General features: G+C 43.8%; 1 protein-coding gene across 4 annotated transcripts in view; it reads right to left on the reverse strand.

The window, feature by feature from the left end:
* The window catches only part of GLRB (glycine receptor beta), a 123940-nt gene that overhangs the window by 22277 nt on the left and 83916 nt on the right, over nucleotides 1–17747 (reverse strand). For all 4 annotated transcript variants that reach the window (XR_012803612.1, XM_075612632.1, XM_075612622.1 and 1 more), the window contains one exon: nucleotides 298–527. Coding sequence is in view for 3 of the 4 variants with exons in the window: in XM_075612632.1 (XP_075468747.1) it covers nucleotides 298–527 (230 nt within the window). In the remaining variant the exon portion in view is untranslated. The remainder of the gene's footprint in view (nucleotides 1–297; nucleotides 528–17747) is intronic.

The raw sequence follows: 17747 nt of genomic DNA on the forward strand, positions 1-17747 counted from the left end.
TTTGGGTTTCTGATAATATGTTTCCAAACCAACTTTAAACAATAATTTGTACAATGTTAAATGTCTGGTGCTTTTTTTTATGTGAAACATTAACTTCTTAGTTATTAGATTATTAATAACACGACAAAGGTATAACTTGCCAGTGGGATTTCTTTTCATCAACCAGAATGCGCACTTAATGATCAACACTAAGCAAGTTAATGCAATGTCGTTTTTCTAATATATATAAAAAAAAATGTTAAAAAATAAAAAGAGTTTTTTTAAACATGAATGAAAAAAAGAATAAAGAATGCTTACCTCATGCTAACAAGAACATCTCCATCGCGAAAGATAAACAGAAGTATATTGTCTTGGGTGACGTCATGAAAGTTAGCTTTGTTTTCATTTGCAAAAAATAAATCTGGCTTCCAGAGGCATTTAAACATTGTGGGATCCACAGTCAGAGTGTCTGAACCTCTGAAATCACTTGGAAGTTTAAGTCGAGGGTCATTCCATCTCTGTCTCAGGAAGATGTTAACTCTGTAATCCTAAAAATAATCAATAACACATGACGTATAAGTAGAATTATTTCAGAAAACACCAGGGTTATGCTAATTATAGGCAACCATCTTTAATATCCTTTAAATGAGTTAATGTTGTATTATTGTGGCTGGAGTATACGTCTACGCACAATATTAGACTAGGAACATACATTTTAAAAATGTTAACAGGAGATCTAAACAATGCTTTTAAAATCAATGCTATTTTTATTTTAAACCATTTACAATACATAACAGTATAACTATTGTCTTCTAAAGGGTTGTACTGAACAAACAGACCCACGGTCCATAACCCTTAGTTCCTAATATTATTTATGTCTAAGCTTTTTTAGAAGCACTGTCTTAGATTTTGAAGTAATAGCTTTGGCTTGTTCTACCTTAGAAGACTAAAATAGCATTTGCTTGTATTAGGAACATTTCCAGTACACTCAAAGGAAACAATTGGCAGCTACTGTATGTATGTTAAGAGAAGTTGCTTCATAATAGTATGCAGTGCTAAGTCTGTGTTGCCATGGTAACATATTTTCATGGCCAGTATCCACCGCCTATTTACTGCAGTTAAATTTACTGTACTGTACTGTAGCAGTGTAACAGAATTTAGTATATTTAAGAAAACGTAACATCTTCTGCTGTTGCAGGCAGCATCGAATAAAGATCAATAAACTGCTGGCTGCTCTAACAGTGAAAGATGCACTTCTACTCTGCTACATAAATGGAAGTTGCAATACATTGATAACCTTTAATTATATAACAGCCCCACTGCCAGTTTTAATGATTGTTTTTATCATTTAGGGCATGCTTGTTAGCTATTTGCAGATGCAGCAAATGTAATTACTCTTGCTGGCATGATGCAATGGGGCATGCACAGCATGCCCGTGAGAGAAGCCCACATACATTAGTTGTCTGTGTGTTGCAAAGGGTGTGGCTAACATGTTATTGCACCCACTGCAACGCGTCACTGCAATTACATGATACACATAAAGATTATGCCATTTTCCCCATAATGCAGTGCAAAAAATATTAATACACTGACTGCAAATACATTACATTTTTTTATTAAATCTTACATTGATTTCATAATGATAAAGGGAAAATGCACCTTTTAGCCATGCAAACATTGACATATCCCATTATGATATTGACCTCCACCTTAACTCTCCAAATTGCTCACTGATAAAAAAAATATTGAGCAAATGTGATGCTCTACAACCTGTCCTAGACGGATGGCAGTCCATACGGCAGTATAACAGGAAGTCTGTGTCATATTCTGTTGCAACATTCGTCAATCACTAGCTGAAGTTCTGACCTGAGTTAAGCTATCTGTGATATGGAATCAGTTTCATTTTTAATCGCTGTATTTAAATGATCAATATATATCTTAATATTAACAATATGCCTCTAATTCTTTCTACTCCTCCAACATTTCCTTTTCCCTCCCCTCAATATAAAATACCCTTTAATATAAAATGTCATCCTATTTTTCTGTCCCGTTAATATTATTTAGTAAGAGAAGTAGACACATGCAAGACTTGCTTCTAAAATGTGGCACACATTTGGTACAGTTGCATAAACGTACTATTGTGTGCACCAAATGGATTGCAAAGTGAGTATATACAGTACAGTACAATATGAGAGAAAGAAGGATCTGACAAACCGTCTCCCTCTACTACAAGATTCTTGTCCCCCATTCAATATAGTAAAAAGCAAAATAGTGAACAATGCATCTGCTTCCATTCACTTAAATAGAAGTTAGTATATGGGTATCAGAGCATAATCCTGGGGGCTCTGGGCCATATTTACTAAATAGTGCTATTCCATAAGATACCTTATAGTGCTGGAAGACACCTTACAGCTACCATTCACATAAATGGGTTATAATGTGTCTTCTGGTGCCGGAAAGTATGTGAAGGAATAGAATTGACTAAGCAATATGCAGTGCAATACAGTACCTTTAAAACTCATGATGGCCCAGATCCACAAAAGGGTGCTAAACTTTAGCACACCACAGACCCCATTCATACAAATGGGAGTACACGCGTGCTAAACCATAGCCCTCATTTGTGAATCTGGGCCAAAGAATGATGAACAATCAATGGTAGTTTGTATTACAATTTGTTACCTCACATAGTATTTTAAATAATAAATACATATTATAATAATAATAATAATAATAGCATGTTCTTGTATAGCGCTGCCAGTTTTACATAGCGCTGTACAGAGACATTTGCAGGCACAGGTCCCTGCCCCATGGAGCATACAATCTATGTTTTTTGGTGCCTGAGGCACAGGGACTTGCCCAAGGTCACAAGGAGCCGACTCTGGGAATTGAACCAGGCTCGTCTGCTTCAGACTCTCAGTGCCGGTCAGTGTCTTTTACTCACTGAGCCACTCCCTCTCCATCACAGAAATAGTCTCCATCACAGAAATAGAACGCTTTGGTAATTCATGGGAATATATTAAAATATTAAACTCATACAGCACGTTTTAAGAACGTTTAAGAAAAGAGAGAGCGCCTTAGTATTCTTTTTGTCAGCACGTTTTAACCATTTGAGTGCCCTCCAGAATTCCATGGTCCCCATGACATAGCTACATCATATGCTATTTGCTTGTTGTCTAGGGGAGCGCTGAATGCAATCTGGCTGTCTGAGGAATAAAATAGGAGCACTCGTATTCCTCTGTTCAATCATAAGTGATGCTCCAGACAAAAGGTTAAAAAATAATACAGTATAAAACAGACTTTTTCTGTACAGTACATTAAATATAAAATAGCATTAATAAAAATCATCAGATGAATAGCCAAATAGCTGACAGCAAATGGCAAGGTCATAAGTTCAGATCAATGCCATGTTTTTGTTCTTCTATTACTTGTATGAAAAATGTGGCAGGCTCCAGTTTGTGGTGGTGAGTGATTCTTGATGCATGATCCTCAGCCAAGAAAAAGGAAATAGCAAGTATGAAGAATGTGCGGTTAAGAGCAGAACCCAATCAGAGCAGGGGATCAAGATCAAAAGCATGTGGTAAGAAGGTCTCCATCTGAGCACATGCTTTATGCTACTGCCACTGTTTTGATTGGCCAAAAATGTGAACTTGTGTATTGAGTTAATATTGTGTTCCAAATACACTATTATACTGTAGGTCCTTAAATATTTGACATCAGTAAAGAGCAGTTTTTATAGTTCCTTGAAGGTGAACTAAATCAAATACACATTGTTTTAGCAAGTTCATGCAGCCTGGTTAGCTTCAATGCAAAAGTAGAACAAAAAGTGTTTCTTAAAATCTACCACCTGAATTCCAGTGACTTTAACATTAATTTAGTAGGTTTATAAATCCCAGCATATTGTCCCAAAGGAGCGCTACCATAGCAGTTTACTAATCGAACTCAATAACCTTCACACAGGCAGAGAGCTTATAATGAATGTCAGCTCCATTCCCATACAATTTTAAAATGGACTGCTAGTCTTTTTCTAATGTTCAAACTTTAACATCAAATATGAGTGCAGTATTGATTGCAATTTGGAGCATACTACTGGGCGTGCTGCTTTTTGATTAACTGGTAACTGCGGCTGGTAAACTTAACATGGCGCAATCTAGGCTATACGAGCTCTCTAAGTGTAGATTGCCCTAGATCAGGGGTGTGCCAAGTTCCTAAGCTGCGCCTTCGTGTGCTAGCCCCAGCGCTCACCAACCCCCCTTTTCCTGAGACCCGGAGTCAAATGACGGCGCGGGTCATGCAATGTCACATGACCCCACAGCGTCATTTGACACGCGTTACCATGGCGACATGCACGTCACATGACCCTGCGGAGTCATTTGACGCTGCATTCCATGGCGACGCATCCAGAAGTCTTTTTAATCCTGGTAAATTGAGGTTTCAGATGCCTAGCGTGGTTCTCCAGCATTTATCTTAAATGCCTCGGGGAAGAGCACGGGGCCTATGCAACCACCATGCCCCCCCCCAAAAAAAAAATCCTGCGCCCGCCCCCCCACTTTGCACACCCCTGCCCTAGATTTTACTCACATTATTTTCCAGGATACCAGCGGAGGCTTGAATCAGCAAGAGGTATTACCTCTTATTGTACATAGTAATGCTATTAGAGTTATAATAGGTGAAAGGCAGGGTTGCTGACCTGTCTGAGATGTGAATGTGCTCACAAGTGATATTTTTATTTACTGTACACTGTGCAGTGGAGGGTTTTTGTTACTTTTTTACCCACCATCTTTTATAATGTTTGGCTGAAATGTGTTCCAGCCTCACATTGAAAAGCCAGTATAGTAAATAACCATTGCTGATGAGACACAAAAGGTCAAAACAGCTGTCTGTGAGTAGGTTTTACTGGCTACAATGTATGTACTTCTTTAACCCAGGCTGTGCTGAAAAGCTACGTAATGCACCAGGCATAAGGTTATAGGGTCCATGTTAAAATGGACATGAAGCAAAAGGTGCCACTGTGTGAGCATTGAACCCCTTCAGTCTACATCTGCGGCACCCCAAAGGCGGACGCCTAAAAGAGTTCCATAAGAGCTGCTCTCCTCTGCACAGAATCAGAGTGCTATGGGTTAACATCTGCTTTTGCTTACTGCTATGTGTTTCGTCAGCCCCACCCACTGGAATATTAATGACCCAGGAAGAGAAAGGACGCTGAAACAACAGCTGCATTCATTCTGAATCCCTCCAACCTTTGGCGCAGCTAAAGGGCAGCCAAAGGGTGTGAGCCATTTGCTGATGTTTGGTAATGTTAAAGCTGCTTTATTGCAATTAGAAACTCATCAGTCCTCTCATCCCCTATACCCAATGTTTCAACTTACACTGCCTTATAGATTGTAAACTACACGTCTTCTAACACAACACATTGCACGGAATGGGACATTTGGTTGCAGGCGTTTTGCGGCAACCAAATGGCATCCGTTTCAACGCAGACGGCCCTCTGCCATAGCCGATCTGCCGCTGTAATCCCCGCCGCAGCCTGCTTCAAAGATAAGTTTTATTACTGGTTAGGGTAGGAGGTTAATTTAAGGGGTTTTAGCAATTAGGGTAGGGGGTTTTAGGGTAAGGCAATTACTTTAGCGGCTTTCCGAAAAGTGGCCGGCATTGGCAGCTTCCGTCGGCAGGGTGTCGCAGCGCTGTCGGCTGCCATTTGGTCATGGCAAAACGGCCGCGACCAAATATCCTAGACCGAGCATTGCAGGCCCATCCTACCTCTTCTAACACAATTTTAATCCTGCCAGTAAATGTTATGTAGCCATGCTTGTTTGGGCTACTAATCTGCCCTCCCTGACACATAGGCCTGGTAACAGTGCAGGCAGTGTCAGGACCAATCCAGAGTTTTCCACACCACCAGCAGTTCCCTTGAGTGACAGGGGAGGAGTTGGGCTAAGGCCTGTGTTCTGCTCAATAAGGGGCTCAGACCTTGGACCCTCCCCCTTAGTACTAAAGGGGCTGCATTACTAAATTTAGTGAGTTGTCTCTCCCCTTTGAGAGAGACTGGTATCACACAGATGTGTTCAGGATTTCTGTCCCTTCCCCTTGGGGGGTGGGGGTGAATACCGTACCTCTGACTCTAATAGGGAGTCAGGGAAGAACAAGGACCACCCTTGGTGCACATGGCTGGGAGTGTGAGTCCAGGGACCATGAGGATGCTGGAGGCCCACAGAATAAGATGTGTATCCAGTGTATGCCGTTATATACTGGGCAGAAAATAAAGAAGTTGCTGGTATAAAATATACTCTTGCCTCTGAGTGCAATCTATCAGGGGGAGTATCGGTGAGTTCTCCTGCAGGGATTGCGTCCACATCCCTGGAGCCTGCAAGAGATGGCGGCACTAACACCCACCACCACCTACCCCAGAATCCTGTCCTGATGTCCCAACACCACCGGCGGACAACTCAGAATCCTGTAAGCCAGCAGGTACCAGCACTATACACCTGGTAGCAGGGCAAATCTTCCAGAGGGTGGGGGAAACACCGCTCCAGTACTTATGGCCATAATCATCTCTCTGTCTGGTGAAATGTCTGTAAATATAATGTATAACCTCTGTTCATTTAATGTAACCATGTATTGTCACCATAAATCTGTGCCCAGGACATACTTGAAAATGACACATAACCGTCAGTGTATTGCTGCCTGGTAAAACATTTTATAAAGAAAGAAAGACATTTAATTTCCCAGAATCCCTGACTGCAGTGGAGGCACTGAATGCTAAGAAATAATGGTGGAAGGCAAGGTTGCAGATCTGTCTGAGACGTGTGAATGTACTGTACACACTAGTGATATTTTTAGTTACTGTACACTGTACGGTGGAGGGTTTTGGTCACTTTTTTACCCACCATAACTTATATAATGAATAGGTGGGATCACATTTCTCAGTTAAAAGCAACATCTTTAGGAGCTCCTCTCCATATAAATCCAACATAGTGAAAGTGTACTCTATTTAGCTTTTTTCCTGCTGTTTCGAGTGCAAATAGTGCAAGGAAAAACACTGGCTTAGGATGCAATGTAAAATTGTGAACACCTTGAATGGAAAATTGAATGAAGGGAAGTAGCACACGAATAATTAAGAAAAATTGTACTTTTCACTGGATAAATTCCAATTTCGGCCTAATTGCTTCCCTACCTGTAAATCATTACATTATATTGCATGGAAGAGAAGTTTTAATCCTTCAGGGAAAAAAATAAATATTTATGGGGTTGTTTGTGGTTATGAACTATATGCAGCAACTGGATAATTCCAGGAAATAACATTCATTCTTAGTAATAGCTACTGTCTATCCAATTTGTTGTGGTCATTAAGCAACATTTGCCTGACTGTTGTCAGACACTTTTTTTCCATACCAGATGCTCCAATATATAATTTGTAATGGAACCCTATTGATGATAAATGCAATTCTGTTCCGAATTACAGGCGAAAGACTGAACTTTAAAGGAGCAATTCATGTGCTTTTTTTCATTATTATTTTTTAACATAGGGTTGAAGCAGGGTCGCCAGACTTGAACCCCATTATTTAATCTCTGTAGATATTTACCTCCAAATGGGATGCCGGTATTTCGGCAAAGTTTAAATCTGTCCTCAGAGCTAAAATTAAAGGGGGTTATTATTATTATTATCATTTATTTATAACGCGCCAACATATTCCATAGCGCTTTATAATAGGGTTGGAGTGTGGTGACAGGGTGAATTCACTATACCAATACTATGCCTAGGAGTCTAGCAGTGACCTAGTTTATCCCATCTGGAGAAAAGGCTGGGTTAATTTACCAGGGCCCAGCTCTCTTGTTAAGGGGCTTTAAGAACCCAGAGCTCCCACTTGTTCCTAGTTCCTGTCTGAACCAGAGAAACACACATTATGAAACACTGGAGGGAGACAAGTCTGCAACAAGGTCTGTTGCAGTGGAACACTTACCCTTGTTATTTGTGTTTTTCTTGGACCAAAACTGCCTTTTCTGGGAAAAGGGCAAACCCCTTTAATGGACTATTTAGCTGGACTGTTCTAAACTGCATTTTTATTTTGTTACTTTATACCTATGGTGAATGAAGCTCTTTTTGTGGTCCATGTTTTTGTAGCTGAAAACAACTAACCTAGAGTTCCTGTGTGAACAGGCAGAAAAAAATGGACTACTACTGCAGCTGCAAGCCCAGCTCCAAACCCAGCCGCAGGCAGCGTAGGATGAAAAACAGGCCAAGCACAATGCACCACTACTGCAACAGCATGCAGTGCAGGATGAGAGGCTGGCCAAACTACTCGTTGGCTCTCCTTTGTCTGCCGGATCAGAACTTCCGAACAACCTCCTAGTTCTCTTGAGAAAAATGAGTCTGGTTGAGGACCCCGAGGCTTTCCTGTTAACATTTGAAATTGTTGCCGAGGCCCAGAGCTGGCCCATAGATCGCTGGGCAACCGCTTTGGCCCCCATAGGAGAAGCCCAAGCCTCATATCAGGGCCTACCTGCAGATCAGGCTATGGACAATAAGCAGTGTGACAAACGCCCCTCTTTTGTAGTGCTGACGTCTGTCTGGGTTCTTCCCGACACAGTCTTCTAGGGTTATTTAATACAAAAAACAGGATCATGCAAAGTATTAAGCTGCTTAACTCAGGCTTCTGCCTGCTTTATTTTCATCCAAGTAAGGTACTGCAGCTTTAACATGTGTAGGTTAGAGGTACTCAGATACTTTCATTCAGCAGTTCACTCATTTCATTGTTACAGTATTTCCCACACTGTTATTTCAAGTAAAAAGAAACCAAATTATATAAACAAAATCCTATCCCTTTCAGGGATCTAACTACACATAGAATCAGTCTCTCTAACAGCTGCTGGCCAACTAACCTGGTTCCCCAGCTTAAAACAATGCTCTCTCATTTAGGGTCACTTAGATACAGCACAGTCTTTTAGCAACAGCAGTAAACATTTGTTTGGTCTTATCTGTTCGTGGTGGGAACTCGGTCCCGTGTCCAGGCAAATCCTCTGGTACTGTGATACTTGGAGGGGCCGTCAACCCCGATACTGGATGCAGGGGAGCAGCGATACCCCCAGCCTCCAGGCTCTAAGGAGAGAGAGTCAAATGCAAAACCTCTCTGCTCTAAATACCTGTGCATGTGATTAGAAGAGCAGGTGAGGGAGAACTAGAGCCATTGTAATCTGTGGTCTGGATTTTCCATCCAGCTGCCTGAGTTAATGGGAAGCTGTGGAACGGATCATTTTTAGCTATTCCTGCACTTTCTGCTCTAAAATGGGGCAGAAAGCTGCCTAATATCTTTGGACTATGTCACATATCCCCCTCCCCAGCTCACACCTACTGGGGTGAGCGGCCATGGACCTCACTGGGGTGAGCGTCCTACCTGAAATGCTTGAGCTAACTGCTCAGTACAACATTAAGTATTTACATGACACGAATATGAACTTCATTATAAATTTACCAACCGAAAAGGGCATTTTTTTTTTTTTTTCCATATTGTAAGCTACCAATATTTTTTCTCTTATACTACAGCCTTGTAATCTTAAGGGCCATCAACCCTGTATATTAATTTGTAGTTTAGCTACATTTTCAACACAGAGAACCAATATAACATTGTAATATTGACAAAATGCTTATTTGCATAGTTAAGTGTCCGTGACATAGTCCACACGTGTAATAAAAAAAATAAATCGGTCAGTTCCCCCAAACATATTTTTTTTTTTTTTTGACTTCCAGTCTATTGCATCCTTTGACTTTATTTCATAGCCCGCTGCAACCTGCAAATGACTGGACTGTTTCTTTAGCTTCTGATGAGACCCTTGGACCAGATTCTCCTTGGCTCCACAGTGTGGTCCAGATTGGTGAGATATGGAACTATTCAGGCGCCGTGTTAACCTTCGTTGTTTTTTCTTTTCAATCTTTGATTTCCCTTTTGTGGCCATTACCAGGCCTTTGGGTTTTGGAGACCTAGTTGCCTCTGTACAAACGTAGTCCATATTAACCATGTCATCAGGATCTATCAACAAGTTTGTTTTTTCAGGAACTGCCACCCACTTGGCTAAAACATCTTCTGTGTTGTCCTGGGTGTGTCCACTAGTTTGATAATCTTCTGGACAACGTAAATGAAATTGAGGATCTGGATTTTTGAATCCCAGATCAGGGAGTATATTCTCAGGAGGGTGCCTATCTGTTTCTGGAATAACAGCAGCACAATCAAAGTCAATTCTTTCTCCTTCCTCTTTGTCATCAGTGAGGGCATTGAGTTTACGTTCCCTGGTCTCCTTTTGTGACCGTGTCTCTTTTAGCCTTGGAATCTCTTTCTCCAACTTCATCTTTATAGCAAATCGTAATATTGCAACAGCATTGAAGATACACGTATAGGAACGTACAGCTTGCTTGGTTAGGAGGTAGGATTGATAGCCCGACTGAACCACTTTAGCCGCTTCTCCCATGTCCGTCATCTGTTTCAGAGCGAGGTTTAACTCTGTTTCATTTTCTCTATTCTTGACCTGCAGCTGCAGGTGCTCCTTCCGGGTCTTGTCCAGCTCCAGCTGCAGCCGGGCCCCCTCATTTGCCGTGTGGTCCAGCTGCTTGTAGATATCGGCCATCTCGCTTTTATAGCGCAGTGTCAGGCAAACCACCTGACGGACGGACACCTCCTCTCTCTTGGCGCACTGTATCTCGCGCTCAGCCATCTGCTTCTGCAGCTCTTCAACCTGATCGTGCCAGACCTCCCTCAGGGTCTTCACCTCTTTCTGGTGCTTGCTCTGGGTTTGCATCAGCGCCTCCATTTTTTGGAGCTCTGCAGTTTGTGTCGCCTGGATCGCCGCTGATTCTGTATTCTGCAGTGCTTCTTGCATTTCTAACTTTTCCTGGATCAATTGCTTCTCCACTTTTTCTGCTTGGTGAAGCTTCTCATCACCTTCACTGATCTGGTCAGTCAAGTCTGAATTTTTCTGTGTCAGACTTACATTCTCTCTTTTTACAGTCTCTAAATTACTCAGGGTATTCTCATAGGTTTTCTTCAATGTACACAGCTCTGTGCTGCGAGCGTAGACCTCATGGCGTGAGAGTTCCAGCTCTGCTTTAAGCGCGCTAGCCTCTTGCCGAGAAACCCCCAACTCTGTGATGAAGTTTTGCACATCTTTCTGGGACATCTCATAGCATAGTTTCCAGTCAGTTCTTGTTTTCTTTGATTCGCTTGGCTCTCTGCCTATGATGGTAGCAGTAGCCTTTGTCATCTCTAGGCGTGTCGTCATTCCTGGGACGATTGCGCCAGGCCCTATGGGCTGTTGCTCATCTCGGCGCCTTTCTGACGCATGTCCTGACAGTGCAGGTTCAAGTGGCTCGGTCACTTCCCCTGTGACTTGAGGAACAGTTTTCTTTCTTTTTGCTTTATTAGCTCCAGAGATATCAGTGGTACTGGGCACACACTCACTGTTATCAGCTTCCACATCTTGCTTGCACTCACAGGGCGTTGCTTGCTTTTGCAGCTGTTTGTCTTTGAAAATTTTGGGGCACACATCTTCCATGTGACCTACTTCACGACAGGCCCAGCATACTAAATTCATCTGTGGGTACGGCTCTCCTCCAGGGTCGTGATCATAGTATGGCCTGAAGGGACACTGTTTTGTATGGTTACGTACATTACACAACAAACATTTCACGTCGGCCATTTTAGAAACCCGGCAGGGACAATTTGCTAGCTGCAATTTCACTTACTTCAGCAGCTTACATACAGCACTTGCTAGCTGCAAATTCACTCACTTCAGCAAAAGGCATTAGCTTTACAAACAGCACTTGCTAGATGCAAAAATTTTTTTTTTTTTTCTTCAGCAAAACATTTTGGTTTTCTGTTTGGGTTCAGGGTGCTATTGCATCCACACTTCGCACATTCTCTGTGTATGCTAGAAGCACAACTGATATACACAGCGGGACAGACTTCACTCATAGCATCTGTACTTTAGTTCAGCTGGGCGGCCATTTTAACCCCCCGCATTTATTTGCAAACCCACAGACTTTTTAGTGTCTGCCCGCATTCTCCACCATATGTGACAAACGCCCCTCTTTTGTAGTGCTGACGTCTGTCTGGGTTCTTCCCGACACAGTCTTCTAGGGTTATTTAATACAAAAAACAGGATCATGCAAAGTATTAAGCTGCTTAACTCAGGCTTCTGCCTGCTTTATTTTCATCCAAGTAAGGTACTGCAGCTTTAACATGTGTAGGTTAGAGGTACTCAGATACTTTCATTCAGCAGTTCACTCATTTCATTGTTACAGTATTTCCCACACTGTTATTTCAAGTAAAAAGAAACCAAATTATATAAACAAAATCCTATCCCTTTCAGGGATCTAACTACACATAGAATCAGTCTCTCTAACAGCTGCTGGCCAACTAACCTGGTTCCCCAGCTTAAAACAATGCTCTCTCATTTAGGGTCACTTAGATACAGCACAGTCTTTTAGCAACAGCAGTAAACATTTGTTTGGTCTTATCTGTTCGTGGTGGGAACTCGGTCCCGTGTCCAGGCAAATCCTCTGGTACTGTGATACTTGGAGGGGCCGTCAACCCCGATACTGGATGCAGGGGAGCAGCGATACCCCCAGCCTCCAGGCTCTAAGGAGAGAGAGTCAAATGCAAAACCTCTCTGCTCTAAATACCTGTGCATGTGATTAGAAGAGCAGGTGAGGGAGAACTAGAGCCATTGTAATCTGTGGTCTGGATTTTCCATCCAGCTGCCTGAGTTAATGGGAAGCTGTGGAACGGATCATTTTTAGCTATTCCTGCACTTTCTGCTCTAAAATGGGGCAGAAAGCTGCCTAATATCTTTGGACTATGTCACAGCAGGTAAAATCTGCCATCCTGGATCGCTTAGGCCTAACCACAGAAGCCTACCGGTGGCAGTTCTGAAACTTGAAATACACCCCAGGTCATAGCTCAGTGCTTAGTGGACTTATGTACTCGGTGGATATAGCTCGAGCAGCGCACCACGGAGGTGAGTCTCGAACAAGTAGTTTTGGAGAAACTCCTACAGGTGATAACCCCTCCCACATGCTCCTGGGTAAATCACCATGCTGTCAAAACCCTAACTGTCACTGTTCAACTCATGGAAAATGTCCTTGGGGCTGTGGAAAATGTCCTTGGGGCTGAGGACCATGAGAGTGTCCTGGGACTGATGGTACAGACTCCACCAGCTCCAGCTGACACCCAAAGAGGGACGGACCAGCGTGTAAACTACAACCCATCCACTCGCGACCGCCAAGCCTCACAAAGGGATCAGACGTTTCAGCAACGGAAATGTCTGGATGCCGGTCCCTGCCAAGACCTCGTCTTCCTCCTGATATCGCTAAAAGAGGGGAACTTCAGAGGATGTTGCATACAGGACACACCCGACTGCAAGTCTCCAGTATCCCGTTTAGCTGAGCGGTATCCACGTCAACCCAGAGAGCCCTCTCTATGTTCTACCTGCGGGGAACAGGGCCACCATCATATGGAGTGCCCACAGATAGATTGCTCCTTCAGCAGGACCGTCACCTCAGCCTTCCCCAGAGAAAGATGCAAGCCCTGACTACATTCAAGTCCTGTTTGGGGGTAAATTCGTCCAGGCCCTTGTAGATTTGGGTTGTGGGAACATCCTAGTCTTCCAGGATCTTTTACCACCTGAAATGCTTTCCAATGACTCCTTCTGGAGCATAGAATGTATATATGGCGATATAAAATAGTACCCAACTGCCAACATCCTGCTACAGGTAAAGGGTTGGAAGGCCAGACTAGTAGTAGGAGTTGCTCCTTGTCTCCCTGCCCCAGTCTTGTTGGGCCTGGACTGGCCCTATTTCTCTAGTTTAATGGCTCCCTTCCAGGAGGAGACTGCTTCTCTGATACAGGAGAAGTCCAGGAATCTCTTCCCCTTCTCTGCTGAAATATTCCCCAGTTGACACCAGGTTCCGAAATCTCGCTGTGACAAACAGGACTGGTTACAGAAATCTGGGACTCAAGGTAACAATAATAATATGCCTAAATCACAGTTAATGACTGGGAATCGCCAGAAGGAGGGAGAGACAGAGCATGGAGATTTGCCGGAACTGTCTCTCCCTGATTTTCACCACAGGCAGAGGGAAGACCCAGTCCTTGCCAGACAGTATAAGAAGATGGTAAACATTGACGACAATGTATTGAATGCACAAGGTGTAAATGGCGTCCATCATTTTGAATTGTTAAATGATACTCTGTATAGGGTGAAAAAGCATACACAAACATGAGAGGTCACCAGACAAATCTTGGCACCTAAGGTGTTTGTTAAAGCTATCTTCACCCTAGCCCATACATACTATCCCTTGGGGTGATCACCTAGGTAGAGACAAAACCATGTACCGTATGTTGTCCCGATTCTATTGGACAGGCATGCATAATGATATTGCCAAATTAGGTGTGGCATGTCCTGAATGCTAGCTAACCAGCCAGAAGGGACAAAAACCAGCTTCTTTGGTTCCACTACCCTTGGTCTCAGTCCCCTTTGGGAGGATTGGAATAGACTTGGTAGGACCTCTATAACCATCTGCAAAGGGACACAGGTTTATTCTGGTGATAGACGATGAAGCCACTAGGTACCATGAGGTGTTCACCTGAGGACAGAAACCGCTAAGCAGGTAGCCAAAAGTTGTTGGAGTTATTCTCACAGGTCGGACTTCCCCAGATTTGTAGACAGACCAAGGGATGAATTTTATGGCTAAACTGATGCAGGACATCTTAAAGTTACTAGAGGTTAAGTCAGTTCGAACATCGGTTTAACCGAACACTAACAAGTATTTTAAAGAAGTTTGTAGACTCTGAAAAGAGAGCTTGGGATGAACTTCTCCCCTTTCTGCTGTATGTAATGCGGGAATAATAATAATTTATTTTGTATAGCACTGCTAGTTTTATGTAGCGCTTGTAGAGGGAAAGGGGGACTGGCCCGGTATTAAAGGGGTTGCACCCCATATGGCCACCCCCTGACCTCACCATGGAGGAAAGAGGTTAACTGGACTGCGGTCCAGGAATGTGTTTTTACCTTGCTTCAATATCCAAATGTGCATTCCCCTGTAATAATGTATTGTTCCCATTCCAGTGTCGGCACCAACACTCACAATGGGATCCGTTCGGGAGGAGAAGGGTTAATAGTTAGGAAGTGATTATAGCCCTTTGTTCCATTTTCCCGCCGTTTCAGGCTCCATTTTGCTGCTCCCCATAGGTCGCCATTGCAGCTCTATGCATTCCAATGGCGAATCCGTCGGTTTGGGCCAGTTTCCATAGAAGACCAGCAGGTGGCGCTGGAGAGGAGGAGCGGCGGTTGCCCATTGTAAGTCAATAGAGCCATTCATTTCAATGGGGATTCCTCGACGCCGACCTCCAGGAACGGGTTGGCAGCCATCCAAACCGCGGATACCATATCTATAAGAGAGCTTTTGATCACATTAGGTCAAGTTAAAACACAAGTGGCGTGGGAAACTTAGGTTCTAGGGCACCCAGGAATAAAATTCTTTTTGCCCCTCGGCCCTAGGAACCCCCACACTCAACCACCACCTGGTCCGTGAAATAAGGACCCCCGTAAAGGGTCTCGCTCGCCACGAGGGTCGCGTCATTGACTCCAACGGCGGAGGGAAGAGCAGCGCGTAAAAACGACTAAGTCCGAATGAGCAGAAACTCAGAGCCCATAACTCCAGTTCTGTCCAACCTAGATGGCTGAGATTCGGCCCCTAGAGGGCTGAGTCCTAGTTCCGGCAGGATTGCATGGCAAATACCGACCCTCTCGGGGCAACAGAACGGAGTCAGTGTAATTGCAAAGTTTGGGTTTCTGCCATTGACTTGCATGGCGGAAAAAAGCCTCATGTTCAAAAAGGGTTTTTAAATTGTATTTTTGTATTTCTGGCCCGGTGGGTCACAGCGAGCTGAAACTTGGCCACCATGGAGAGTCACCTCCGGCATGAGGGTTTGGCAAGTTTCAGCCCGCTTGGCCCAGCCGAACGGATTATTTTAATATATCTTGATATTGAAAAATGTATTGTATTTCGAAGCGGGGATAAAAGCCTGCGAAGGTTTCTGACTCTGTTTAATGTAAATGCTCAGGGGGGCGACCCATTGTCTAAAACAGACCCCCTGATCAAAGGCTCAGCCACTCTGGCTGTATACATTAGGGCGGAGAAACGCAGGGCTTGAGTGGTCTGTAAGTGTTGTAATTCACACTTACAGACAAAGGGTTTCCTGACCAGATTCAGGTCTGGTAGACATGTAGGCACTCTGACTTTTGTGTGGGGCTAAAGAAATGAGACCCCCAGGGCCAGAAGTATGCATGTGACAACTAGCTGGGGGGCATGATCTATCAATGTTCCCACGTTGGAGATTGGGTGCAGATAATTGTTCTCCAATGACCTGCACTCAATGACAAAGTATAGGACTGGAATCACATATAAACCAATATCAGTCCTATGCTCAGAGTCTTCGATTTTACCAACTTCTTGATGCCTGCTTGCTGTATGAATTGCTAATCCTGTTCCTGATTACTTCATCACCCCAACCCCTAAGTAAGTGTTATACCTTGTCTGTTATTTGTATTATCTTGCGTGTTCACCTATCTAAGGAATAAACTCTCTTTATTATATTTAAGTCGTGTTCAATTCAACCCAGTTATTTGGTGTATATTATATCCTATCACAAGTTACCGTGACAGCGCTTTACAGAGACATTTTGCAGACACAGTCCCTGCCCCGTAGAGCTTACAGTCTATGTTTTTGGTGCTTGAGGCACAAAGAGATAAAGTGACTTACCCAAGGTCACAAGGAGCCGACACCAGGAATTGAACCAGGTTCCCCTGCTTCAAACTCAGTGCCAGAGTCAGTGTCTTTACTCACTGAGCCACTCCTTCTCGGAAGTCACCCAGGCCTCCATGGGTTTCTCTCCATTTGAGCTTCTATATAGCTACCAACCCGGGGGTATCCTAGACCTCCTAAAGGAGTGGTGGGGGGAAGAGTGGTGCCCTTCTAAGAATACCCTTCAATATGTGTTAGACCTTATAAATCGCATAGACATGGTTGGCCATTTTGCAAGGGAAAATTTTTGGGGGCTATGGCTCCAGTCACTGCGTGCACGCGAACGTCAGAGCACCTGGCGGCGCGTGCACCAGTTTAAGCTGCAATCTGCGGTCCTATGTTTGTGATGGGACGCGCGTCCAGAGAAGAGCAGGGAGAGCAAAGACAAGATTTTTGGTGTTGGAGTGGCAAGGGGGCGTGGTCATGACGTCACACGGCTGGTTCGCCCTCATTGGATGAACCGCTGCTTGATGTAGCCAGCGCTCGGCCGCCGTGCCAAAAGACAAATATCTTGTCTGCTGGCAAAAGGTGGTCTCGCATTGTGCTTCCTGCAGGTGTGCGCAGGCAGTGACTGGGGCCGACCCCACAGAGGGCCGTATCTTGTTAGCGTCACGCACACCTTAATGCGTGCAGCCACGAGCAGTGAGGATAAGGCCTAAGATCAGCCCAAGACAGTCAGGAGAGACATTATAACCAAAATGCTCTCATAAGGGTGTTTCAACCTAGGGACCAGGTGATGTTGCTATTACCTAGTTGTGAGCGCAAACTCCTAGCAAAATGGCAGGGCCCATTTGAAGTACTCCGCCGCACGGGTGACGTGGATCTCTCTACAAGGGTCCAGGAAGGGTAAACAAAATTACCATGTAAACTTACTGAAATTCTAGAAAGTTCAGAGTTCTCTGTTTATCCACCCGGTGGA

The sequence above is a fragment of the Ascaphus truei genome, chromosome 1 (assembly GCF_040206685.1).
Source record: "Ascaphus truei isolate aAscTru1 chromosome 1, aAscTru1.hap1, whole genome shotgun sequence".
NCBI classification, from domain to species: domain Eukaryota; kingdom Metazoa; phylum Chordata; class Amphibia; order Anura; family Ascaphidae; genus Ascaphus; species Ascaphus truei.